At 35.2% G+C, this 27,882-nt stretch overlaps 1 protein-coding gene across 1 annotated transcript in view; it reads right to left on the reverse strand.

Moving 5' to 3' along the window:
- Nucleotides 1-353: 353 nt before the first annotated feature.
- LOC123037680 overlaps nucleotides 354-27,882 on the reverse strand; it is a 42,504-nt gene continuing 14,975 nt past the window's right edge. The window contains exon 2 of the mRNA XM_044459367.1: nucleotides 354-826. Within this exon, the coding sequence (XP_044315302.1) occupies nucleotides 512-826 (315 nt within the window). The 3' untranslated portion in view covers nucleotides 354-511. The remainder of the gene's footprint in view (nucleotides 827-27,882) is intronic.

Here is a 27,882-nt window from a genome sequence, read left to right on the forward strand (position 1 = left end):
TCATACCTCGGCGGCAAAAAGTATTCCAGCAGTTCCGTTCTAAGATGAGTCTACTTTACGATCCTGTTCGGCGTGGTGTTCCCCCATTCGCTCGCGACCCCTTCCAGGATGAATGGCATCGTCTGTATTCCATTTAGCTTAGGAACTCCAGTGGGGTTGTTGTTCCTTGGTACCGGATGCCCCAACCGCGTATCCGGTCTATGACTTCTTTTTCCATTTTCCTCTCCATTTTTATTTCTCACTTTTCGTCCATTTCGTCACTTAGACTTGCGCCTTTGGTGGCCATTATACCAGCTGTTGTCTCCTTGTCTGACTGTTTCTGTATGATCCGTTTTTTTTGGCGAACGCTGCCAACAAACGTCTTAAATCTTCGCTTCTTTCTGCCGTTCCAAACCCGAACTCTTCCGTGTATTTCGTTAGTTCACTCTTTGGTGCCAGATATACCCAGCTCGACATTACTCCGCCGGAGTCGGTCGGGCGCCACTGTGGCGGTTTGTCGTTGTAGGTTGGCTCAGGGATGGCCAGGGTTCGTCACAGAAATTTGTTTGTGTACGGCGTGGTTGCTGAAAGAGAATTCCGACCCAGCCCAGAGTAGAAGTCGTGGAGAATTGATTATAACTAGGTTTATTTCAATAAGATTATTGACATTTGATTGATTCTGACCAACGAATTCTCCTGACTGGCGGTGTGCCTCCCTTGCTGCTTTTGCTTCCTTCGTCCAATCCGACTGTTGGGTGACAGGAGTCGTCCCGCTGCTCAAGAGGCACAGAACGGGATTACGGCTGCTAGTAGAGTAGAACCCGGTGCTGGTTGCCACATAGAGAGCCTGAAATAATAGTACGTTGCTTGGGGATTTGCTTTTTATTTAAATATATATATGATATTGTGACAGCGTCACAACTTTTCCGTTATTAAGTCTGTTGCAAATAAGCTTTCCGATAGGGATCAGTTGGTAGTTCTAGGTGATTTTAATATACCTGGAGTTACTTGGTCCACTGAGGATGGATCGAATGTCTTACTACCTATAGCACAGCATTATTTTATTGACTGCCTGCTTGACATATCTTTATCTGAAGTAAACCATGTTCGAAATTCTTTAGGTCGCCTACTTGATTTATGTTTTGTATCAAATCCTGAAGGTGTGTTTCTGTCCAGAGTAGCACCACTCACGCAACCTGAAGATCCATATCACCCTACAATCGAACTTTCATTTGATACGGGTATAGTTATAGAAGAAAAATCAGAAAAATCATCCAAACGAATACATTGTTTTCGCAAGGCAGACTTCCTGAGGCTAAATAATTTTATTTCTGGCTTTAATTGGTCTGATCTTTACTTACTGCAATAAACTCATTACACTGCAATAAACTCATTTTTTAATTCCTGTGTTCCGTGGTACTATCCGTTAAATTCCCAAAAATCGCCTTGGTATAGCAAAGAGTTGACACTTTTAAGAAATGTAACTTTTTAGGAAGTATAAAAGTACCGGTTCTCAATCTGTTTTTACTAGATATTTAAGTGCTCGGTCAAGATTTACCGTGCTTAATGCTCAGTGTTATAATAGTTACTTAAACCGTTGTAAGGTCCAGTTCTCTCAGGACCCGAAACAGTTTTACAATTTCGTTAACACCAAGCGTAAATCTAATTCTTTTTCTTCCTCACTGTCGTTCGAAGACATGACAGCAACCACAGATCAGGCAATAGCCGATTTATTTCCCCAATTTTTTTCAAACGACTTTCTCTACTTTAGATTATTCATCACAGCCTTATTCTTACACCATGTCCAAGTCAAACCTCATATTCTGTCCCACTTTAACAGAAAGCTCTCTTCTTTTGGATTTTCTTCGTATTAAGCCTATTTATTTGCCAGGGCCCGATGGTATTCCTGGGTGCGTGCTTAGGTATTGCGCTAAGGCCCTGTGCAAACCTCTTCACAAGTTGTTTACCTTATCTCTAGAAGCCTCCCAATTCCCAAATATTTGGAAGGAATCATTTGTTATTCCTCTTTTCAAAAAAGGTAACAAGTTAGAAGCCAGTAACTACAGAGGTATTTCTAAGTTGTCAGCTATTCCTTAGCTTGTTGAAAAAATTATTACTCCTCATTTGCAGCCCCTTTGCAGATCAATCATTTCTCCGTGTCAACATGGATTTATTAAACGTAGATCCACAATCACAAACCTTCTAGAGCTCACTTCATTTGTGATAAAAGGCTTCAATAGTAGTTTTCAAACAGACGTCATTTACACTGACTTTAGTAAAGCATTTGACTCTGTAAATCACATACTTCTTGTTTGGAAACTTGACCTGTTAGGTTTTCCAGTTGATCTGCTTAAATGGATTTCAAGTTATCTGAATGGCAGGTCACAAAGGGTCCTTTTTAAAAATTCAATTTTCGAAATTCTCCGCGTTACCTCCGGTGTCCCACAAGGGAGCCATCTGGGTCCGTTACTTTTTACATTATTTATTAACGATCTTCCCTCAGTTATAAGTCATTCTCGCGTACTTATGTACGCATATGATGTTAAGTTGTGCCTGCAGTAAAGGACATTTCCTGCCATTAAGACTTGCAATCCGATCTAGATAATTTACTAAATTTAAACGCATCCAAGTGCAAGCTGATGACTTTTTATCGAGTCAATCCGATATACGCGACTTACACATTAAGTGGCAGCTCTATGGATAGAATAACTCTTGTAAACATGGCGGTTTCTTTGACCCTAAACTAAAATTTTCAAACCACATTTTGTCCAAAGATTTATTAATAGGTGGTCAAAAGAATTCGATGATCCTTATTTAACTAAAACTTTATTTATTTCGTTAGTCCGTCCGATTCTGGAGTATGGATCTCCCATCTGGAGTCCACAATACGGAATACATATTGCTCATATTGAATCAGTACAAAAAAACTTTCTTCTTTTTGCTTTACGGCGCCTAAACTGGGATGCAAATCTTAACTTACCTTCTTATTCTAGTAGACTTCTGTTGATTAATTAACCCTCCAACCATGCCGCTCTGAGCTCAAAGGAGTCTTTTTTAACAAATTGACTTAGAAGCTAAAGAGGTCTAAGTCTCGTAGCTGCGCTGCCAACAGCGGCAGCGGAGAGACGGTTATATATTCTTAAGTATATAGCTATGCTCACTTAGGCTGGAGCGCGGAGGTATATGCACATACATGAGGTCCGCTCGTGTTACATTTATGCCGACACATGCACTTTCTGTGTGCGGTCCAAGGCATAGCGATCGGTAGGTGTTTCGGCCACTTAGGTTTATGACCGAGACCTTGAATTACGTAAACACTGCAACAAAGTGTTACAGTGTGTACCCTTATAGTATTCTTAGTACAGTGGGTGATCAATACATATATACATCTCCCTGCTTTTGAAAAATAACGTAATATAATGGAGTTATTTTCTAATTTAATTATGAATTTTATAGAAATTAAGAAATGATATAGAAATAAAAATTTAATGTTTTTATATACATATATATTTATATATATATATATACTCTTATTTTACATATGCTTATCTTATGTATGGCCATACGTGATATATTTATAAAAGAATTCAATTGATTATGAAATAAAAATTTTTAATCTATCTTTATGTTCTAATTATTTCTTATTTTTATTGTTTGATATAGTTATGTTATCTCTATCTCCTATTTGTTCTACCTTATAAGGACCTGTATATTTAAAATCTAGCTTATGTCCTTTTTCATTTTTCAATAAAATCTGATCTATTTTTAAATCAAAATCCAAAGTATTTTTGTCGTAACTAATTTTTTGTTTTAGCTTATGAGTTTCTAGCATTAGTCTAGCTCTCTTAAATGCCTGTTCTAATCTAAATTTTGATTCCTTAGCATGGTCTTCTATATTATAAAGGGGTTTTATGTTATCTATACTAAAATGTTTTGGTAAATTTGAAGTTTTACCAAAAACTAGCTCATATGGACAATAGTCATGTGCCATAGAGGGGGTCGTATTAAAACAATAAACGGAGTATCGTAGCCATACATCCCAATCTGTTTTGTCAACTGAGATGTATGAATGAATGCACTCATTGAGTGTTCTGTGCCTTCTCTCCAGGGTACCTATAGTCTGGTGGTGATCTGCAGTTTAAGTTATGTTTTTAATATATAGATTTTTACATAGATCTTCAATAATTGAATTTTTATATTCCGTTCCCAAGTCCGTAATGAACGTCTTCATTGGACCGTACTTTAGAATAAAATCTTCAAATATAGCTTTCGCTACTGTGTTTAGTATAGCTACTAGATATTTAGTTAAATCGCAGATGAGTTTTACTGCGTATTCGTTTCCATTATTAGATTTTAGTAGTGGACCAATTGTATCCACTATTACCCTATCGAAAGCTCTTTGGGGAGTTTTGGTTATAGTTAATGGGGTCTTGGTATGTTTAGTCGCTTTAGACTTTTGGCATTTATGTTATTTCTTTATGTACTCTTTTATGTCTTTAGACATATTTTTCCAGTAATAGCGTCTCTGGACCTTGGCCAAGGTTTTTGTAATGCCTGTATGACCTCCTTGTATTGATCATCATGGAATGTGCTTAGCTTTTTTTTATTATTTTTATTACGGTACGGGTTAGTGCCTACTCAATGTTTCAATATATTATTGCCCATAATTTTAAAATTATCAATTGAAACATGTTCAAAGATATTTTCCCACGGTGCCACTTTGAGTTGGTTGACTTGTGAATACCGGCCTGCTTTTCAAGCCTTTGAAAGAATTGACCTAAGTCAATGGTTCCATTAGTATACAAGTCGCTAACATCATATCTTGCTGTAATTTTCTTTCCGTGCTTAAATAAACACATTTTATAATTTACAAGCAAGGTCACTAGTTTACGTACTTCATCATTATTAATGACTTCATATACGTTGGGCTTTGAAGCTTTTTCTAGAGATTGCTTATGCAATTCTATTTGTTCTTTCCCTGCACAGGATTTTTGTCTACTTTGGTTTCTGGTAGTGACTTTCAGAATTGTATTGTTTGTTAGTATATTTTTTAAGTCTGTGATGGTTATTCTAGAGAGCGCATCGGCTATATAGTTATCATTACCCTTTAGATACTCAACCGTAAAATTATATTCCTCCAATTCAAGTCTCATTCGTGTTAGTTTGGAACTGGGATTTACCATTGAAAATAAGTAGGTAAGTGCTCTATGGTCTGTTTTGACAGTGAAGTGTCTACCTTAAATATATGGTCTGAAGTGTGTTGTTGCCCAATGAATGGATGCTAATCCTTGATCTGTAGTGCTCTTGTTGCTTTAACCTTTTGTAAAGGATCTTGATGCGTATACAACTGGAACCGTCCATTTTTGTTTTGAGTTAGGACTGCTCCACAAGCGTATTTGCTAGAATCTGTGATTATGCAAAATTCTTTGCTAAAATCTGGGTATTGCAACACAGTCGGATTTATTAATGCTGATTAAAGATGTTCGAAGGCGTTTTGACATTGTGTTGTCGATTCGAATTTTACATATTTCTACATAACCTTGTTATGTGACGGGAGTATTCAGCAAAATTCTTTATAAAACGTCTGTAATAATTGCAAAATGCAATGAATCTTCTAGCGCTGTCCGCATCATGTGGGACTGGATAATTTTGAATTACGTCGTATTTTTTGTCGTCAGGCAAGATTCCTTTATCTGTGCATTTATGTCCTAAGAAAGTGACTTCATGCATGAAAATGAACATTTTTCAGGATGTAACTTTAGGTTGTGTTTCCTACATTTCTCGAAAACATCATCTTGAGCATATTTTTTCGGACAACCTATGACTATTAAGCATCCATATAAAGAAATGCTTGCGAAGGTTCTAACCCGAGAAAGCTATAGTCATGATCTGAAAGAGTTTGGCGCTATTTTTAAACCGAATGGTAATCGCGTGAAGCGATACGAACCATTGTTTGTTGAAAGGATGTTATATCCCGTGAACTTTTTTCCAGTTCAATTTGATGAAAACCTGACATTAAGTCAAGGCTGAGAAAATTTTGCTCTACCTAGTTGATCTAAAATATCATCTATTCAGGGAGTGGAAATTATCAGACAAGAGTTTTTTATTAATTTGACGATAGTCAATTACTAATCGCCATTTTTTATTTTCCGAATTTGGAAGTGACTTTTTTGGTAAAAGTGGGCTATTATAAGGTGATACAGAGGGTTCCACTATTTCATCATTGATGAGTTTTTGGACTTGTTTTTGAATATCGTCTTGTTGACTATGAGGATTTCTATAATTTTTTTATATATACGGGTTCATCATAAATTAATCTCAGCTTTTGTTGAATTGAGGCGGGAAATTTTTTGCAAGTTGGGATAATACAATTTTTTGTCTGGTTTCAAAGCCAGTTTTTACTACTTCGTAGTTTGAAAGTGGTTCATGATGAATATTTTTGATATAAACTACTTGATCTGTGTTTGTCGTATTTAGTAATCTTATATATGCATTTTGGACTGTTGCTTTGGTATTTGAGAATCAAGAAATTCAGCATGGTATCTAATGCTGAATTTCTTGATTCGGAATTAATACACTGTCTTCTTCTGAATTTATTTCGATTTTTCGCACGACTTGGGATCTTGCCGTCAGAATTAGGGAGTTGTTGCCAGAACTGTATGTTATTTTAACATAAATTGGATATTTTAGGTTATTTGGTCTTATTATAAGCCAGTCCTCAGACGGCTTGAAGTCTAATTGACAGTTGTATCTTTTGATAAAATCGATTCCTAGTATTCCATCACATGGAATAGCGAATTGCATATTTACGATATGGAAATCGTGTGGGATTATATATTTAGAAGTTTGTATTTCAATGAGAGTTAAGCCTTTTGATTTGGTAACTTCCTGACTTATTCCCTGTATGTTTATTATATAATTATTTTGAATGTGTTAAAAAATATCGGAATTTTCCTTCAATATGGATATTTCCGCACCTGTATCTAGTAGAAAAACTAATTCTTTTCCTGTTGATACGTTTATGTACTTTGTACTTTGACTGAGATTTATGGTGTGAATTTTGATGTTATCTACTGCCGTGTATCTAAAGGTGTTTGGGAGTTTTCCGAATTTGTTTGGGCTACCCTAACATGGTTGCTTTGATTATTGTTGTTATTGCCATTGTTGTTTCCCCCGCTGTTATTCTTTCTATAATAATTGTTATTTTGGTTATTATTATTTCGGTTGTAACCGTTATTTTGGTTATAGCCGTTGTTTTGGTAATATCCGTTGTTGTGATAGTTACATCTATTGTTACCCCTACCGCGATAATTGTTTTTGAAGATATTGCCGCGATAGTTGTTTCCTTTTTGGGTGTACAATATTGAATAAGCATTGCCAGTCATTTCAGTACTGCATTGTATGTACTTGGTGACGGCTTCGTTCATAGTTGCAAAATTGCCTGCTTTCAATATAGTTTTTAGGCGGCCGTGCTCACAATTTTTAACCATTGTGGTGATGGCTTTCTTTGTTCTGAATTTGTCAGCGTGTTCGGCCGATAGGCCTTCATCAATGTACGAAGCTTCAAGGAGCTTTCGTAGGTTGTCTATTTCTGTTGTACATTTTTCTGCTGTTTTGCCTTTCTGGCTTGTTTTTGCCATTTTGGCTTTAACTACGTCGGACGTTTCGCCGTCTATAGTGTCCTGCAGTTTTTTGATTATGGCATCTATCGTTGTTTCGTTTTGAACTCTGTATAATGTCGATCATATTATTTTGGATTTGATGACTTCTACAGCCAAAACTTCGAATGTGCCTTCTGTCAGGTTAACCAACTTCAAAGCTGTTATGAATCATTGAAGGTTTAGCCTTGCCCGTTGAACTCCGGAATGGCATTCGATATTTCTTTTATGTATGCCCTTTGGGCAATGGTTTCATCAGCCATTGTGGTCGGTTTTACTTCTACAATGCTATCGTTATTATCAGAGTCTGTCAAGTCCTGATCTGACAATTCAGATTGAATAAGGACTGCAGGAATAGTGAGGTTCTTTAAGTCTTTTTCCTCTATTTCGGGACCTGTAGAGATAGGTTCATCAGTCTCAGCCTGCTCAAGTGATGGTGAATCTGATAATTCTGACTCTTCTCCAGTTTCGATTGTCAATGGGGTGTTTAGGATAGTTGGTACAGAAATGGTTAAATCGTACCTTTGTTTTATATATATGAGGTTGTCTCGTAATTTGTTTAAAAATTTTGATACTTGAGACCAATGGGCTTTGTTTAGCCGGTCTCTCTGATCATGTTTTAGTATACGAGCTGTATTGAAGCGGTTTACTAATATTTCGGCATGCTTATTTACAGTGTTTTGCTGTGCTGGCCGAGGTCTTGATAATGACTTATAGGATTTGTCAAAATCAACTTTGAAGTTATTCAATTCCTTATATAATTCATTCCATTCCATTATTTAATGGAATATCTAGAATATCTAGATCCATGAAACCATCATTAAAAGATGTCTTCCTAGTATCTCATTATTTTCGATAACAGATCTAACCTTTAGACTTGGAATTGTACTCAATACTATTGCTTTCTAGGTACTTGAGCAATGTATTAGAGGACCTATACCTATTCATATATTCGTATTCCAAATCAGAAACTAATATAGGCTCTGCTCCGTTGCCAATTATGGCTAATACCATATTCTCAAAATTAGGCTCCTTATCAACAGTAAGTCTAATGCACTCAGCAGTATTCATATTTAGTTTTTATATTGTTTTATTTTTATTTTATTTTATTTTATCTTCGAAATACATAAGATAAGGTAATTTTAATTATATTTAAGTTCTATCTTCAAAATACATAAGATAAGGTCATTTTAATTATATTTAAGTTCTATCTTCGATATATCACTATATGGATATACATATTTGTATTTAGAGGGGTTTTTTTGTAGTTTTTCTTTTTTTTTTTTTAAAACATCTTTTTATAATTAATGTTAATTAATATTGCCTTTTGCCTTATTGGGCTATAAGTTAATTAAGAAATATTCATAAAATATTCGTGTTTATAAAAAGGAATTTTTACATGATAGCCTAGTTTTTGCATGGTTTTCAGGCCACACGCTAATTGGGCAACTTTAATGTCGCTCAATTTTACATTCATTTTTTATACTATAAAAAAAATATGCATCACAGTGCAATATAAAAAAAATTTTGCAACGCAGTGTACGGTGAAAAAAAAAATGCGCTCTAGGAAGCGCTGTCGGTTCACTTTCCTTGGTCTTACTTGAGTGGTAAGACGTTGCCGGTGCTGGCTGCACAGACTGGACTTCTACAATAGGACACCGGTGCTGGCTGTGGTCCCTCACAGTCGTTTGGACACTTCTTCTTTAGCTACGGGATCTTTTGTTTCTCTGGCGGAGGTAATTTTTCATAAGTTTTAGCAAGGCTTTGGATTGCAGGGTAGGTGGATGGGTGGCTGTGGTTTGACTTTTTCTTTCAATTAGTAGATTTTTTATATGCTCAACTTCGGCGTGTATTTTTACCGAGTTGTTCCAGTTCAGTTTACTTCCGCTATTTAGTAGCTTCAGCCCTTCTGGCTTTAGGTCTCTTAACCACACCACTGCATTTAGCACACATCACACTCTACTCACTGCGGTTGTTGTTTTTTCATCGGCTTCTGTAGTCCATCCTCCGTTGACATTCACTTTAATTCTTTGTGCGTTTTTGCTAGTGTCTTATGCTTGCGGTTATGCTTATGTTGGATTGCGGTCCTTCGATGTCATCTTCCTTGTTTTCCTTCGATGTCATCATAGAATCACTGTCACGGTCGCCATGAAATAAATTTAATCCTCCGACCCATGTTCCTCTAAATAATATAAGTCCGATTGGTTTATTTTGGTTTGTTTCATTTATAATTTTTATTCAATGTATTATTTAGAGCAGAGCAGCCGTTGTTGCCGCTCTGAGCTCAAAAGAGTTTCAATTTGATCGAATTGACTTAGAAGTTAAAAAAATATAAATTTTATTTTTGATGTATTGGCTGATTAAAAAATTAAATTTTTTTTTTAATTTCACTTTATTGGTGCAGACCTTAATTCACTAACTCTTTATTACATCAAGACACTTTCACTTATTATTATTTCTTATGACCGATCCCGGTTTCAATCCTAATAAGACTGACTCCTTAATTCTAAAATCTTCTCCAACGAACCTCGGCCAGAAGCTTTTCTTTTTAAGCTTCTAGAACTTTGATTTTTGTTTAAAATAAAAGCTTATGCTGAAACTGTCGCATCTCGTTGTGAAATTCAATTATGCTGACCGATGCAATTTTGATTAAAAATTGGAACGCAATACTTTTGTCTTTGAACGTGAGAGTTTGGCTTCGAACGGAAGCTGTTGTTTACTTTACTATAGGTTTATTTATCTTAGCAGAACGGTCAAGCGCGGCCTTCGAAGTTAATGAAAAAGGCGAAGGCAGAATCATAAATAAAGGCAAAGGCAATGTAGCTCAGATTGAATTTAAAAATTTGTTTATTAATCCCATAAGTGGAACCGTTGGATAATTGAATTTAAAAATTTGTTTATTAGTTCCATAAGTGGAACCGTTTCACGGGTTGGATAACTCTCCCCCTTCTAAAATGGATCGTCCCGATTCATTATGGATTTCGTTTAAACGATCTCTTAATTCTGTTAAAAATATTTTTTCGTTAATAGGTTTTTCTAATTCTGGCCGTTGTTTTTTGGTTACAAATATATGTCTGTATTTAATAATAGGTAGAGAAATCAAATATATAATGATTAAAATTAATAACATAAAGGATATAGATATTTTGGTATTATTAATTTTAATGAATGGATTTAAAATATTTATATTATCTAAAGAGAGTTCCGAGTTATTTGAAAATATATAATCGGATATTTCATAATTTTTGAAGTGGTTTGTGGTAATATAGTTAAGAATTTTGTTGTCTAAATTGGTATATGAAACGTTATTTATTGTGGTTGTACCGTTAAATGTTATTAAGAATGAACCACCTAATTCGGAGTTGTTGACGATGTTGTTACCATTTACTAAAATGGCACCATCTTGGATAATGTCTATTTTTTTATTTTTTCTCTTATTTTTTTACAAATTGATTGTTCACCGTTTAATAGTCGGGTAAAACATGTTTTTTCTAAACTTAGAGTGCAATAGTTATTAAAGAGTTCTTTCTTAAATGTAGACATTTCATAATATGTATTTTCGCATTTTGCGACTTGATTACTTATTAATAATTTTCCATCGATTTGGGAAATGGGTCGAGTGTAATATAATTCGCATCTATTATTTATTATTGGGTATTTTATATAAATTATTAAAAGTTCTTTATGTAATGCGATTTTGAACACAGAGATGTCCATTAAGTCAGCGATAATTACTGGCTTTTGCTCGTGTTTTAATATTTCTTTTATATCTTCATTATTTAAAATTTTAGTGTTGAAAACGTCAATTTTTGCAAGGGTGATAGTATCAATTAAATTTTGTAGATCAAATGTTATCAATCGTAAGCGATGTTTTCTTAGTGGTAAATCTTGATCAATAAAAACATTTTTAAAATCTTCAGAGAGAGATTCTATTTCTTTGAACAATTTGGAATTAATAATAGACTGTTTATTATTATTTTCAATTAAGTCATTGATTTTATTTTGTACTTTAATGAAATCATCATGGTCCGGAGTTCCAGCTAACCATTTCCACACGGTGCCTAACTCATTTATTCCTCTTTTTGTTCTAGCTGATATTAACTGGGATAAGATTAATTCGATTACTTCTAAGTCGTACTTTATTTCCCATTGTGACCTTTTATTTAAATCCTTTTTTATATTATCTGATTCTATATTAATTATTTCCTTATAAAAACTTAAATTAGTTACGTGGAATAAATCGTTGTAAGATTCATACGTAAGTACATCCTTGTTGTCTTTGAACAGAAAAAATTCATGGTTCGAGTAATCAATTATTTCTGAACTGGCCAATATTATAATTGATAAAATATGTATTAAAGAATACATTTTCTGTAAGTTAAAAAAAAATAATTTATTAATGCTTAATATTATCTTTGTGAATAATTCTGTTTCTACTGTTGATTATTATTTTATTAGGCATAACATCTTTAACTATTTGCTTCTTATATCTTGGTTTAAGTTTATTTCTTTCTCCATATTTCTTCTCATAAACAACTTGTCCTACGTGATATTGTTTTTCTTTTCTGTTTTCATTATGTGTTTCTAACATTTTTTCCTGTGTATTTTTTAATAATTGTGGAATATTATCGTGTTCGATTTTATTATAAAGAATGTCAATAGGTTTTTGGTTTGTTGTGGAATGAATACTCTGATTATATTCCTGAGCGGCTCTTATTACGATTTCGGAATAGTCAGTTAAATTAAATTGTTCTTTTATGCAGCGAGCTAATTCTGTTAATGTCGAATGTGCCCTTTCCACTTGTCCGTTTGAGGTACTGTGCCTCGGGTCTGCGTAATGTAGAGTTACGCCGCATCTTTGTGCAAAAGATTTAAATTGAGCTGAGGTAAAGCTCGGTTCGTTATCGGTCATAATTACTTTGGCTAGGGGAAAATGTTGAAGTAGTTCCATTACTTTATTTTCGATATTTAATTTATTCTGAATTTCTTTAACTACTAGGAATTTAGAGTACGCGTCAATACAAGTTAAAAAAGTTAAACTTTGCGCATAATATATATCAATGTGTAAATTTTCGCCTTCTTTAGTTGGGACTGGGGCTTCCCCAATTGGAATTTTAATAGGGTGTCTGTTATATTTGTTCTCATTGCAAATTTTACAATTTTTTATATATTCTTTTAGTTTTACAAATAGATTGGGCCAATAATATAATCTACTGATTTGTTTATGATTTTCGTCTAGTCCCCTATGAGCTCGATTGTGTGTTTCCTCTATTATTATAGCTCTATCTTCGGCGTTTTCTACGTCTTGTAAAAATAATCGCGTAAAAAGAAATTTGTTAGTAAAACTATTTCTTAAAGAAACTTGAATATGATATAAATCTTCTAAACTACAATGAATTCCAACCGTTATGTTAGGTGGAAGATACTCTCTTAATATGCTTATTAAATTCTCAACTGTATCATATTCGATTATGTGTCTTGTCTTGTCAAAAATGTCCAGTGACTCATGTATTGTATACCTCCCCGTTGTTAATAACAATTGTTGTTTAAATTGATTTAACGGTTTACGGGTCTCTTGTATTACATTTTCAAAACTACTTTCAGCTGAATGCTGTGTGTCTTGGTCTGAGTTTGACTGTTCAGAAACGTCTATATCGCTGTTTGTAATATTATTTATTTGTATTCGTGATAATGCATCGGCTACAACATTTGTTGTTCCGGGTTTGTATATAATTTTTGGGGTAAAACTTTCAATGAAAGAATACCATCTTTTCATCTCTACGTTTGGATTTTTATCCGAAATTGTGAACGATAAGGATTGATGATCCGTTTGTATTTCTATGCCAATTACTCCATATAAATAATTCCGAAGATTTTTTAAAGCCCATACTATAGCTAACAATTCTTTTTTATTTGTGGCATAAAGTTGTTCCGTTTTATTTAATGTTTTTGAAATAAACGTAATTGGTTTATTATCTTGTGTTAGTACTGCCCCGATAGCTACGTCTGATGCGTCTGTAGTTAAAACGAATTTCTTACTATAATCTGGCTGAATTAATTCGACTTGTGCTATTAGATTCTCTTTTAGCTCGTTGAAAGCTTGTACAGCTGATTCGTCAAACTGTATTGAAACTTTAGTAGACATTCTTTTAGAAACCTTTCCATTTTCCCCTCCTAGATATTTTGTTAATGGTTTAGCAATTTTTGCATAGTTACGGACAAATTTTCTGTAATACCCTGTTAAACCTAGAAAACTTCGGAGTTCTCTAATATTACGTGGAATCGGATATTTTTTAATTGTGGCAATTTTTTCGGGATCCGTTTTAATTACATTATGAGAAACAATGTACCCTAGAAATGTGGTTTCTAATTTAAAGAATTTAGATTTTTCGAGAGAAATTTTCATATTTGCTCTTTGTAAAATATTAATTATTTTAATTAAATCAGCATAGTGTTGTTCAATAGTGTTTGAAAAAATAATTATATCGTCCATATAAACATGGCAAGTTTTTCCTACTTGTTCTCTTAAGATATCATCCATAGCTCTTTGAAAAATTCTGGGTGCGTTTGTTAACCCGAAAGGCATTCGTAAAAATTCAAATTTTCCGTTATTAATAGAAAATGCTGTTTTTTCAATATCTGAATCTTTCATTAAAATTTGGTGGAATCCAGATTCCAAATCAATTGTTGAGAAGTATTTAGCCTTTCCTAAATTAGCTAATATTACAGACGGGTCTTGCATCGGGTATCTGTCCGGTATAGTGTTTTCGTTCAGTTTTTTGTAATCTATTACTAATCTATGTTTGAGACTGCCATCATCATTTTGACCTTTTTGGGTACCACTAACACTGGAGAATTATAAGGACTTCTACTAGGTCTTATAATATTTTCCTTAAGCATTCTATTGATTTCCGTATTAACGAAATCTGATACTGATAAGGCATAAGGATATTGTTTACTATAAATTGCCCTGTCATTTTCGGTGTTTATTTCACTCCGAATATCGGTACGAAATGGAATTTGTAAATTTATTTTTGAGTGTTCCTCCTCGATTATGTCAATTATTTTCTTCTCCAGTACTTCTATTCGATTTGTACTGGTCATATTAATATTGTTCATTTTATTTCGCTTTTTTATTCTTTTGTTGACGGAAAAATCGACGTCGGGGTGTTTAGGATTTTTAGATCCTAAACCAATAATTTTTTTGTTGACGGAAACTACATCGTCGGCGTGCTCAGGATTTGTTGATCCCAAACTATTTAATTTTTTGTTGACGGAAACTACATCGTCGGCGTGCTCAGGATTTTTTGATCCCAAACTATTTAGTTTTTTGTTGACGGAAATTTCATCGTCGGCGGGTTCAGGATTTGTTGATCCCAAACTTTTCTCGCTTCTTTCCACAAATATAAAATCTGTGTTTTCGAAACTTATATAATCAAAATATTTTTTAAAATAAATTCTTTTAATGGAAGAGTATTATTGACTTCCATTAAACTTGTTTCATTTTTTTCCTCACTATCGTAATATAATAACTTTTCTGTATTCCCTTTATACTCCAACACTCTCTTTTCAATATTTATAATTGCTCCGATTTTTCTTAATAAATTAAACCCAATTAATAGGTCAGATTCCAATCCTTCTATTTCATAGAACAAATGTCTTGTTCCAAATATATTTATATAATGGTAATATTTAATAATTGAATACCCATGAACTGTAGATACTTTTTTGTAAATAGATAATTCATTTTTATTCTCAAAAATTCCCTTCTTTATATAGCAAGCCGTAGCTCCCGTGTCTATTAAAATATTTAACTCTTTCTTAGTTTTTCTGTCCACTCTTTTTAGATAAGGCATTCCCCTGTAGGGGTCTGATCTAAAAAATGATCTTCATTGATATTATTTAATCTTGTTACCTTATTAGCAGGCTGATTAACTGTTCCTTCTAGTTCCCTTTTTTGAGCTTGAGTTTGCTCTTTGGTTTGATTTGGACGATAATAGTTTGTGCGATTATTGTTTTGATAATAATTATTATTATATCTACCTCGATTATTATTTGACTGCCAATTATTTCTGGGCTTATTTTGAAATTGGAGCGATGAATCTACATCCATTGGCTCGACAGGTTGTTCTTTTTGATTGGTATTCTGATTATTATTTTGCCAAAAATTCTTATTCTGTGGCCAATTATTATTTTGATTATAATTCCAATTATTTCCGTTCCCTTTAGTATTAGTGTTTTGTTTAGAATTAAATCTTAAATTATTTCCCTGATTTTTATTTTCATTTTTAAAGCCATAGTATCTGTTTGCAAATTGAGCTCGGAAATTGTTTGACTCTAATTCCTGGACCTTTGCCAACGCATTGGGCAAGTCCGGTGGATTTAATGAGAAAAGGGTTTCTGCTATCGGACCATTTAATCCAGAGATAAAAATTCGTAGAGCATTGCTCCTTATTGTTTTGTTTGTTTCTTTGGTAATTACGTTATCTTTTCCGTATGTCATTATAGTTTTGTTTATTAGTAAAGTCATTTTTTTATTAACTTCATTATAGTATTCAGTAACTGTCATTCTACCTTGTCTAAGGATACTTAATTCGGACTCAAGAATATGGATTGGTCGTTTATCACTATATATAAAATCCAATCTAGATAAAATTCCTTGAAAACTTAGAACAGTGCCATGATTGGTAAGAGCGTCGTGGGCTGATCCCATGATTTTATTTCGTAAAATTGTTAACGCGATAAAATACTGCTGACTCTGAATTTTATAAAGGCTCATTGCAGTTTCTGCAGCTTCTCACCAACCTACGTATTGTGTTGGTTCCCCGGTGAAATTCGGTAATGATTTGATTACTTCAAGAGTGGTTTCACATTTTATATTTGGGTCAACTTCTTGAATTTTATAGTCCTCTACTATGTTTGCGTCTGTTGCTAACTTTTCTTCCAAACCATCTATTTTTTTGCTTACTTCGCTCAATTGAACATTAATTAATCTGTTAATTAATTCCACAGTTAGGTTACTGGCTGTGGCTAAACCACCTGCAGAAAAATTAGTTGAACTTCCAGTTGCCATTTTTAAATTTAATTCACCGAAACTATCTATTAAATTTTCCAGATTGTTCTTTTTTATTCTCACTGTTATTTCATAAAAAATTTGCTTGTCTTAAATTAATTTTCTTTTCAAACTCCTTAATTAAAGTAAAATTATATTTATCCTCACGATACTGTCCGATGGGGTCTTCCTTCAATTTATGCGATGTTCTTCTTGTTGTCGACAGAGATTAAAAAATTTTTTCCAGTGTTGGCGAGGGATTGCCCTACAGCCCTTCCTTTCAATTTGTCTTTGGTTGGTTATATTGTTGTCTGATTATTTGCTTGTTGTTTTTGGTTGGTTTTGTAGTTTTATTTGTTTTAGCGGTTTTAGCGGTTTTCGGATTTATTTTATTTTTATAGTGTTCTTGATGTTTGAGATTTAGATCTTCAGTCCACCAACTAATCAACTTAATGGATTATTTCATTTATTGATTTCCATTACACGATCACTGTTTGGTGTTGGATGTTTTAATTTTTCCAATAAAAATTTGAGTTCTTGGCTGCGCGAGTTCCGTTGTTAATTTAACTTTGTTTTTCATTAAATTTTTATTTTTGGAACTTTTTAATGACACAGCCCCACGTTGGGCGCCAATTAAATTTGATCGTATTGGTTGATTAAAAAAATATAAATTTTATTTTTTAATTTCACTTTATTGGTGCAGACCTTAATTCACTAACTCTTTATTACATCAAGACACTTTCACTTATTATTATTTCTTATGACCGATCCCGGTTTCAATCCGAATAAGACTGACTCCTTAATTCTAAAATCTTCTCCAACGAACCTCGGCCAGAAGCTTTTCTTTTTTAAGCTTCTAGAACTTTGATTTTTGTTTAAAATAAAAGCTTATGCTGAAACTGTCGCATCTCGTTGTGAAATTCAATTATGCTGACCGATGCAATTTTGATTAAAAATTGGAACGCAATACTTTTGTCTTTGAACGTGAGAGTTTGGCTTCGAACGGAAGCTGTTGTTTACTTTACTATAGGTTTATTTATCTTAGCAGAACGGTCAAGCGCGGCCTTCGAAGTTAATGAAAAAGGCGAAGGCAGAATCATAAATAAAGGCAAAGGCAATGTAGCTCAGATTGAATTTAAAAATTTGTTTATTAATCCCATAAGTGGAACCGTTGGATAATTGAATTTAAAAATTTGTTTATTAGTTCCATAAGTGGTTGGGAATTTTTAAAAAAAAAAAAAAAAAAAAAAAAAAAAAAAAAAAAAAAAAAAAAAAAAAAAATGTCATTACTTTACACTTTAAATCCAAAAGATTTTCAAGACGACATGTTTGAAAAGCATTTGGGTCCGATTGTAAGTCTGAACTACTGGAAATTACGTTATATTGCAGGCATAACTTGATGTCAACTGCGTACATGAGGACACGCGACTTTGTCAAGACTAGAGGGAGATCCTTAATAAATAGTGTAAAAAGAAGTGCACCAAAGTGGCTTCCTTGTGGGACGCCTGAAGTAACTCGGAACAAATTAGAGATAGAGCTTTTAAAGAGGACTCGTTGAGTCCTACCACAAAGATAACTTAAGATCCATGTTAGAAGTCATGCTGCGCTAAAGGAATTATTACAGTTTTGATCTCGATCCGACAGTTTTTTGAAAATGGACTGAATAACGGAAAGGTGATTTGCGTAAATAGAGAACTCAGATGATGGTGGGATATATGAACAAGTAATATATATAAAACTACCGGGAAACGATAATTTTATACCTAGGAATTCGATGTCATTAAATTTTTCTAAAGTTAGTAATTAAGACGAAATCAAGACACCAATCAAGACTCCACCTCCTTGTCTGGACTGACGATCAAGCCTTTAAATTGTACCGGAAAAATTTCCGAGCAAACAATATCCGGCGTTAACCAGGTTTCTGTACACACAATACTATTACATGGGAAGGAAAAACTATCCGAGTACAATTTAGTCAGCTTACTAAGTAAGCCTCTTGTATTCTGATAGGAAAGAAGAAATGAGGAGGCTAGTTTTTGGGCCGAAGAGGATGTGCAGGGCGCTGGTGTTGGTTCTTTAATGGTATTTTCCAATTCCCCTGAATCACTTTTTGTCCCCGATCTTAGGACGATTTGAGGGCGCCTAGGATTGGCAGCTGAGCTGAAAGCGAATGCTGTCCAGCCGAGATAACTTTCTTGCAATTTTTCAATGAACAGAAAGCCATTATCACTCGGACCACTGTGCAACAATAGCGGACAAAAAATCCGAAAGAACTCAAGAACTTTTTGATGAAACGAGATAGATCGAAATGAGAGAGAGCAGGAGCGTAACACCGATTAACTCCGATATTACCCACCTCTGAGAGATATTACCGTTGGAGTGTGTGCCGCTCCAACAGCGCCCAACGCCGAAGAAAAACTTAAAAGGGAGGCAATAGAAAAGAATAACAACAAGCCAGCACCGAAATAATGTTGAAAAGTTTTATTTTCTTAATACAAGTGCACTCGCGAAGCGAACTGAAAGTTTTTAACTAAACCGAAACCGAAGCAGTTAAAAAAAAGTTACACCAATATAAATAAATACAAAAGAATTAAAGATTAAAGAAACAAAGAAGCTGTAAAAATAAAAGTGAAGTAATAAGAAATAATAAAAGTGAAATAAACACTAATTGCCCAAAAACAAACAAGAAAGGAAAGCTAACTTCGGGCGGAGCCGAAGTTGATATATCCATGCAGAATATTCTATAAATTATATTCTCCAAAATTATTCATATGATGCATTCTTAATACTCATAAAAAGTCCCAACTTTCTAACTTTAAAAACACCAACGTTATGGCTTTTCCGATCGTTCAGTTATATGGCAGCTATATGATATAGTGGCCCGACCAGGCTCGTTCCGACTTATATACTACCTGCAATAGAAAGACAACTTTTGGGAAAATTTCAAGCAGATAGCTTTAAAACTGAGGGACTAGTTTGCGTAAAAACGGACGGACAGACGGACAGACTAGATCGACTCTCCTGGTGATGCTGATCAAGAATATATATACTTTATAGGGTCGGAAATGTCTCCTTCACTGCGTTGCAAACTTTTGACTGAAATTATAATACCCTCTGCAAGGGTATAAAAACTGGAGAGAATCAGCGGAAAATATGTTTGGGGAAGTAACAGATATTACTTAGCCTTACCAATATTTCGAAGTAAAATTACAGGAATCGCGAGTGATTAACTAACTCATAATACAACCGTATTAAATGTTGATGCCATAATGTCTAGATTTCGAATATAGTATAAGAACAGGAAAATATACTAATAAAAGTGAGCTCCCAATTTATAAAAGAGTGTCAACTGCGTAATATTTAAATATTATCATATGATAACTATGATAACATATTTTTTATGACATAAAAATACGATAAATACAGGAAAGGCTATAATTTAATATAATAGTATGAAGATAAATTGATATTCGGTAATAAATCTGGGAAAAGAAAAAAAAAATTCTTCCTTTAAATTAATTTATAATTGAAACATATTACGACGAAAACAACGAATTAAGAAACCGAATAACTGTAAGTAGAAGAAAATTGGGAAATTAAATCCTGAGCCAGCCGACGTCGAAAAATGTTTTTTCTGCCATCGACTTTGCAAATAGCGAAATCATTAGAATGCTATCAGATGAATTAATACGATCTTACAATTCATCAGTATTGATAGTTGTAAGGAAGGGAAAAAATTAAGACGGAAGTTATAATTTAAGACTCGTCATTGATTATAAAAAATTAAATGAGAGTACGATACCTAACAGGAATCGAATGCAAGACCCTGCAGTAATTCTATCTTATTTTGGAAAAAGCTAGATATTATTTTCAACCATATGTATCGAATCCGGATTTAATCAGATACTAATGAAAAAATCTTTTTTTTTTTGTTTTTTTTTTATTGTGAAAGAAATGGTGACAAAGATAGATGCACTGTTACCTAACTGGGCAACTTAAACAAATCAGAAATAATATACAGAAAAATTAGTTATATCAGCAGCACATAATAAATATAAATTATAGAAAAATTATATAAATTGAGCCTAAGGATATGCGAGAAATTTAAGTTTAGCATTGCTGGTAATCATTAGGTCAAGACCCGAGCCAGCAGGTCTTGAGGATGATGGCGTTTCAGTCACTCTTCTCATGCGATGACTCGGCGTTAGTCGCCTAGCTAGGCTGTTAGGATGCCCTCCAAGCCTCTCCGTGTATTTTTGTGCAATCGCCCGAATTTTATCGCCGTTCTCATGTACCATGGAGCTCCTGAAATCCTCCTCAGCGTCTTGGCTTGAAGTACCCGCATTTTGTTGAGGTGCGTTTTAGCAGTGATACCGTACACCTGCATTGCGTAGAAAAGGCTCGGAGCTAGAATGCACTTGAAGATTCCAACCTTGTTGATCAGCGAAAGCTTGTTTTTAGCGGAGAGTAGCCGGGACATGCGATTTAACTTAGTTCTAGCGTCCTTCCAAGAAGCTCCTTATTACCAAGAAAAGCTGTGGTGTTAGCAATTTCTTGGCTCTGTGAAGAAGTCCGGGATGCCACACTCTGTCAAAAGCTTGCTGGATATCCAAGAAAGCCGCCACCGCGTACTATTTCTCCTCCAAGGCCTCCAGCGCAAAGTTGACAACTCTATGTAGTTGCTCTGGGGTGCCATGCTGTCTGCGGAAACCAAACTGGAACTTGGGAATCGCACGGATGACAGCCTCAACACTCAGCATTCTGTTTAAAATCCATTATTTTTCCTAAAGAAGGAAGAAGACTGATAGGCCTGTACGAATCCACATTTTATGGTTGCTTTCCTGGTTTGAGTATCATAATGATGCTCGCCGACTTCCAAGCTCTCGGTTTGGGAAAACGCAGGATGCTGTTGAAAATGAGGACCAAAAATAGCAAAGCTTGATCTGGAAATAGTCTGATGGTCCTGTTGTCCAGCAAGTCCTCGCCAGGGGCTTTCTTTACTTTTATTTTCGAAATTAGATGCTTAACTTCGTCCAGCGTGACAGGATCTGCTGGCTAAGCCATTTGAAAAGGGGTTTCTAGTGACTCCGCAATCATTCGTCGACGGCTCTCTGGCGTCATGTGGCCTAAAACGTTGCTCTAAATTGTAGCAAACACTTCTGCTTTGTCACGACTAGTGCGGCACCAGCCTCCTGCAGGGTCCCTAAAAGCAGACTTTGTTGTGGGTAGCGTCTTGTACCTTTTAGTTATTTTCCACAGGGAGTAATTAGTAAAAGCATCCGTCCCTAAGCTATCGAGCAAGTAGCAATTTGCATTTGTTTCCTGCGGGCCAGCACTTTGTGAAGACGATTGGCCAATCTATTGTGAATCTGCTGGATTCGAGCATCACCATCTTCTGATTTTGCGCTTAATTCGGAGGAGTTCGATGATTGCAGGAGGAAGCTGAAGCTGTCGTTGTTCATTCGCATGCTGTCGGTTTCTGGGAGCAGCTCTTGTTGCAGCTTGTGTTAGCTGGTTCATGAAGATATTGATGGCGTTGTCAATATCCTCCTCCTCTTGAATTTCCATGTCGAGGTCCAACTCCTCATCCAAGTGCGCCTTGAAAATTCTCATATCAGCACCACGATGATGGTAACAAAAAAATCAATTGCTGATGGTGTAATTTGTGGGTTGTAACAATCTGGTATTGGCTATTCGCTTCTACTTCTTGCAACAGTTTGCTTCTGGAGTAGGCCCTCGGGTTGCCACTCGTGGGGCCCCACCATGCATGTTTGGCATTGTAGTCACCTCCAGCAACAAATTTGTTTCCAAGCTCGGTGAACAGGGATTCGAATCCCACACTGGTCCATGGTTCATTGGGTGGGAGATACACGGCCGAAATTTCCACAATTGCAAAATATTCGCTTTCAAAAAATATTCGGAAACTAAGAAGTTTCCTAAGCCTCACAGGCTATTATACAAAATTTGTTCAAAATTTTGTTTTAAAAGCCAAACCTTTACCAACATATTTGAAAGGTTACAATGGTAAAATATCAAAAAAACAAGAAAGGAAAGCTAACTTCGGGCGGAGCCGAAGTTGATATACCCTTGCAGAATACTCTGTAAATTATATTCTCCAAAATTATTCATATGATGCATTCTTAATACTCATAAAAAATCCCAACTTCCTAACTTTAAAAACACCAAAGTTATGGCATTTCCAATCGTTCAGTTATATGGCAGCTATAGGATATAGTCGGCCGATCCTTATGAAATTTGATAGGTCGGATTGATTGGCTAAAAATAAAACCCATAGAAAATCCCAACATCCTAACTTAACAAAAACCAAAGTTATGGCATTTCCGATCAATCAGTTATATGGCAGCTATAGGATATAGTCGGCCGATCCTTATGAAATTTGGTAGGTCGGATTGATTGGCCAAATATAAAACCCATAGAAAATTCCAACTTCCTAACTTTACAAACACCAAAGTTATGGCATTTCCGATCAATCAGTTATATGGCAGCTATAGGATATAGTCGGCCGATCCCGGCTGTTCCGACATATATACTGCGTGCAAAGGAAAGAAGGGTGTGTGCAAATTTTCAATTCGATATCTTTAAAACTGAGAGACTAGTTTGCGTAGAAACAGACAGACGGACAGACAGACGGACAGACGGACAGACATTGATATAACTCAGGAGGTGATCCTGATCAAGAATATATATACTTTATAGGGTCGGAGATGTCTCCTTCACTGCGTTGCACACCTTTGACCAAAATTATAATACCCTCTGCAAGGGTATAAAAATGTCATCAATAATGTTAATACAGAGTGATGATCCAACTGTGAAGGGTTTTATAAAGCAAAGAAAACCTTATTACTAAATTATTTATTTATTTATTTATTTACCTATGCTTCGGAAGTAGCAATGAGTGCGGTATTATCTTACAAGTGAAAACCAATAACCATTATTTCTAAAATCTTGACTAAATCAGAACAAGCTTACGTAACTAATAATAATGAATTTTAGCCAAATTATGGAGTAATTGGAATTTAAATTCAAACTGATAATCAACCATTATCCTTCTCAATCGCTGATTAAAAGTATTTTTTTATAGAAAGTTTTACACCGACAGTTATTTATAATCCAGGAACAACTAACGTAGTTGCATACACGTTATTTTAAATTCGGATTTATAATTTACAATAATTCTATTCTGATCAAAATACCTCGTATTCTGCAGAAAGTGGTTTTGAAAACTTTATTTACATATAATGGAGTAAGAAACCACGTAATATTGTATATCATAGTCGACCTGATAACATTGTTGACCTGGTGACTTTTATGAAATTTAAAACCTCTTAAAAGAAAGCTTTACTAACTAAACAATACACATAAAATTGAAAATTCTGTAATCAAAATAAATATAATAGGCATTCCTCAGAAATATCTACGACGGAAGCTCCAATACCATTTAGCAGAGGGATAATAGCCATTTATGCTAATAGCCAAATATACATAGTAAATAGTAGTAAATACTCATAGATTCCTATTCAAAATTTTTATTAGTAAAGAAAATTGAAAATAAAAAAAATAAATAAATTCTAGAAATAAATTTCTTTAACAATTGGTGAGAATTTAATGAGAAAAAAAACACGGGGAAAGAAACAAATTTAATTCTAGATAAAAAAAAAATTTTACAACATGGAGTAATAAATAAAAACAGAAGTGGAATATTTAAGAAAGGCAATATTATTTACTTAAGGAGCCTTAGTTAGCGAAAATGAAATATTATATTACATCACCGCTATAAAGTTTCAAAATTTTTAAATTATATGAAATGATTCTGAACTTTCCTTTTGTAACATCGTAAATCCATTTATTAAAATTAAGCAAACCAGAACTCCAATGACCTAAAGGGTTATCCGGGTCTTGACACTTCAAAAAATTCATTTTTATACTTTTTTATATAATAGTACAGTGCCAAGGAATATTGTCCGAAAATTTCAAGTCGATCGAAGCAAAACTAGGAATGTCAGAAATTTAAAGTCCAGCAAGTCGAATGAGTCACAACTGACAATTCGGGCTCTGGCGTCGAGCAGATGCGGCACTTTAAAAGCGTTTTTCTCAAAACCACTTTTTTGAAGTCGGTAGTTTTCTTAAAAACGATTTGCAAATCCTCAAGTCGATACCGGGAACGTTTGCTCACACATGCAAACTGTCTGGCAAGACATCTTGCAACACCACTGGGTCGACGGCGTCTCCGCAGACGAAACCCGGCAGACTTATGGATTCTCGGCCGTGACAGACACGGTCGCCTTCTGTAATAACACATCTTGATTAACTTTTGACCGGCTATGACCACACCTGATTTGCTCAAGAATGGAGCACCCGTTACCCGATTTTTTTTTGGGATCTTTAGAAATAATTCGTCAATACACGAAAACAAGGTCCATCCTTGTGTGGCGTGTTCAATAAACTATAAAAAAAATTGCACACTTCTTTTAAACATGTTTTTGTTGTCGTTGAACGAAAGATTTTTTATCTTCAATTACACTCATTTTATAACCCAAAATATGGCCAAAATTTACGTAAAAAATTAAACTTTTTATGAAAAACTCTTCAAAAAATGCAATTTTTAATTTAAAAAATAATCCTTCGTTCTAAGACAAGCCAGACACATACGCTACCAGAAAAACTTCGGTTTTTTGATTTCAGATAAAAATTGACGGAGATATTATGCCTACCGCAAGGACACAATTTTTGGTGTGGTTAAGTTCAAGCCTTTCGTTCGCGAACGTCGCGAACGTCGGCGAGTGCAGACATGTCTTTTTTGTCTTCTTATCGTGCAACGAAAATTTAAATAAAATCAAAGCATAGTGCAGTGCAAGCTCTAAACAACAATACACAGTGGACGAAAAGACGCTCAGTGCGATTAACTTCGTACTTTTTGTGTAAATAAACAAGAAGAAAACATTAAGCTATGAGTGAATTCAACACTCATACGGTGCTCCATCGTCAGCAAGACAAGTGTCGGCTCTCTCTGAAACCAAACAACGCATACCATTCAATCGTGTCAATGCAAGACAACGCGACCGCAAACCCAACAAAAACTAACCAACCGCGATCAATAACCCCAAGCCCGAGTAATGAACTTAATCCAACATCGCAAGGCAGGGCGCACTCTTGCTCTCAAGGGCTCTTGTTGGATAAAACCCCATACCCTTCCCTCAAGCCAACCTGCTTAGCCACGGTCACCAGTACAGTGACGTCATTAGCAACTGTAACGGCAACTTCTACAACAACTACAACAGGAATCTGCTGTGCAAGCAAATAATGCAGCACTTACACCAGCGCGCTCTCTTCAAAACAATGTTCGGCCGTACAAATTGGTATGGATCGCTACATACAAATGAAACGTAAGCTTAGCCCGCAGAACTCTAGACTTGGTAATTCTGCTAAAAAAAAACTCGCGGCACCTCAAAACAATCTACAATAGAGAAGCCCATAGAAGGAAACAGATTTGCTATTTTGGCAGATAAATCCGATGATATACCTCCTGAATACATCGTAGGGGATAATAAAAAGCCTAAGCCGCCGCCGATTTACATTCGAGAGAAAAGTTCTAATGCTCTCGTAAACTCGATACTGAATCTAATCGGACCAGACAATTTGCACATAATTCCATTAGCAAAGCGAAATATTCACGAGACAAAAGTTCAGACTAATACGGAAGTTAGTTACAAAATTTTATTAACATTTTGAATAGAGAAAGAAAGCCTCAACCTCTTTTCAAGGTAGAACTTGAACCCGAGACCAAATCCAAGCCTATGAAAAAAAAATGAAGTGCATCCAATTTTTACTCTCCAGTTTCTACTACACCGCAGAATAACTGTAGAAGAGCCGCATAAAAGAAATGGGTCGGTGCAGTGTAATAATGGTCAGGAATATGGCCACACAAGGTCTTATTGCACGCTTCGTCCAGTATGCGTTGCTTGTGGAGACCTTCATAACTCCCACAAATGCACAAAAAATAAAGGGGATCCCAGCAGCAAAAAGTGTGGAAACTGTGGAGGTAGCCATACGGCTAACTACAGGGGCTGTCCAGACTACAAGGAACTGAAAAGTCGTACACACCAAAGAGTGACCACAGCGCAAACTCGAGTTAACTCAATTCCTTAATAATAACCATATCGATGTATTGCTACTCGCAGTAACTCATCTTACAAATAAATACAATTTCCAAATTCGAGACTACATCTTCTACAACACGAATCACCCAGACGGGAAAGGAGGCACTGGGATTCTTAGAAAACGCATTAAGCACTGCTTCCACAATAGCTTCGCCACTAACTACATGCAAGCTACATCTCTAGATGTACAGATGGATCACCGTTCTTTAAAGCTTGCCCCCATATACTGTCCTCTTCGGATTACAATATCCGAATCCCAATTCATGGACTATTTCAACTCTCTGAGCGAACAATCTATAGTAGCAGGAGACTTTAATGCCAAGCATACGCACTGGAGATCTCGACTTGTGACTCCAAAGGGAACGCAGTTGTACAATGCAATAATAAAAGCAAGCAACAAGCTTGACTGTGTGTCACCTGGGACAACAGATCCCAGAAAACTGCCAGACTTGATAGATTTTGCAGTCATAAAAAACATTCCACGCAACCTGATAGGCGCCAACTCCTTATCAGATCTATCGTCTGATCACTCGCCTGTACTCCTTCTACTAAATCTACATCCAGTTGCGGTAGATAAACCATTCAGACTAACAACGAATAAAACCAATTGGCTTAAGTACAAAAAAATATGTAAGTTCGCATATTGAGTTGAATCCACGTTTGAATGACGAAGCTGATATCAACTTATCCACAAACACTCTTGAATCCGTCTTGGTCGCAGCAGCTCGCATGTCAACTCCACAAACGCAAAAAACATCGTACAATCATAGATACACGAACGTTGAAATAGAACAGCTTGTTCTAGCGAAGCGACGCTCACGGCGAGACTGGCAATCCAACAGATCACCATCTGCAAAACAAAGGTTAAAAGGCGCTACACGGAGGCTCTCAGCTGCATTACGTCATGAAGAAGAAAGGTCCCAAAAACATTACATAGAGCAGTTATCCCCAATGAGCTCCAAGTTCCCACTTTGGAGAGCACACTCATCACTCTGCGCACCAATCGAATCTGCAT

Source organism: Drosophila rhopaloa, unplaced genomic scaffold (genome assembly GCF_018152115.1).
Source record: "Drosophila rhopaloa isolate 14029-0021.01 unplaced genomic scaffold, ASM1815211v1 contig_197, whole genome shotgun sequence".
Lineage (NCBI taxonomy): Eukaryota > Metazoa > Arthropoda > Insecta > Diptera > Drosophilidae > Drosophila > Drosophila rhopaloa.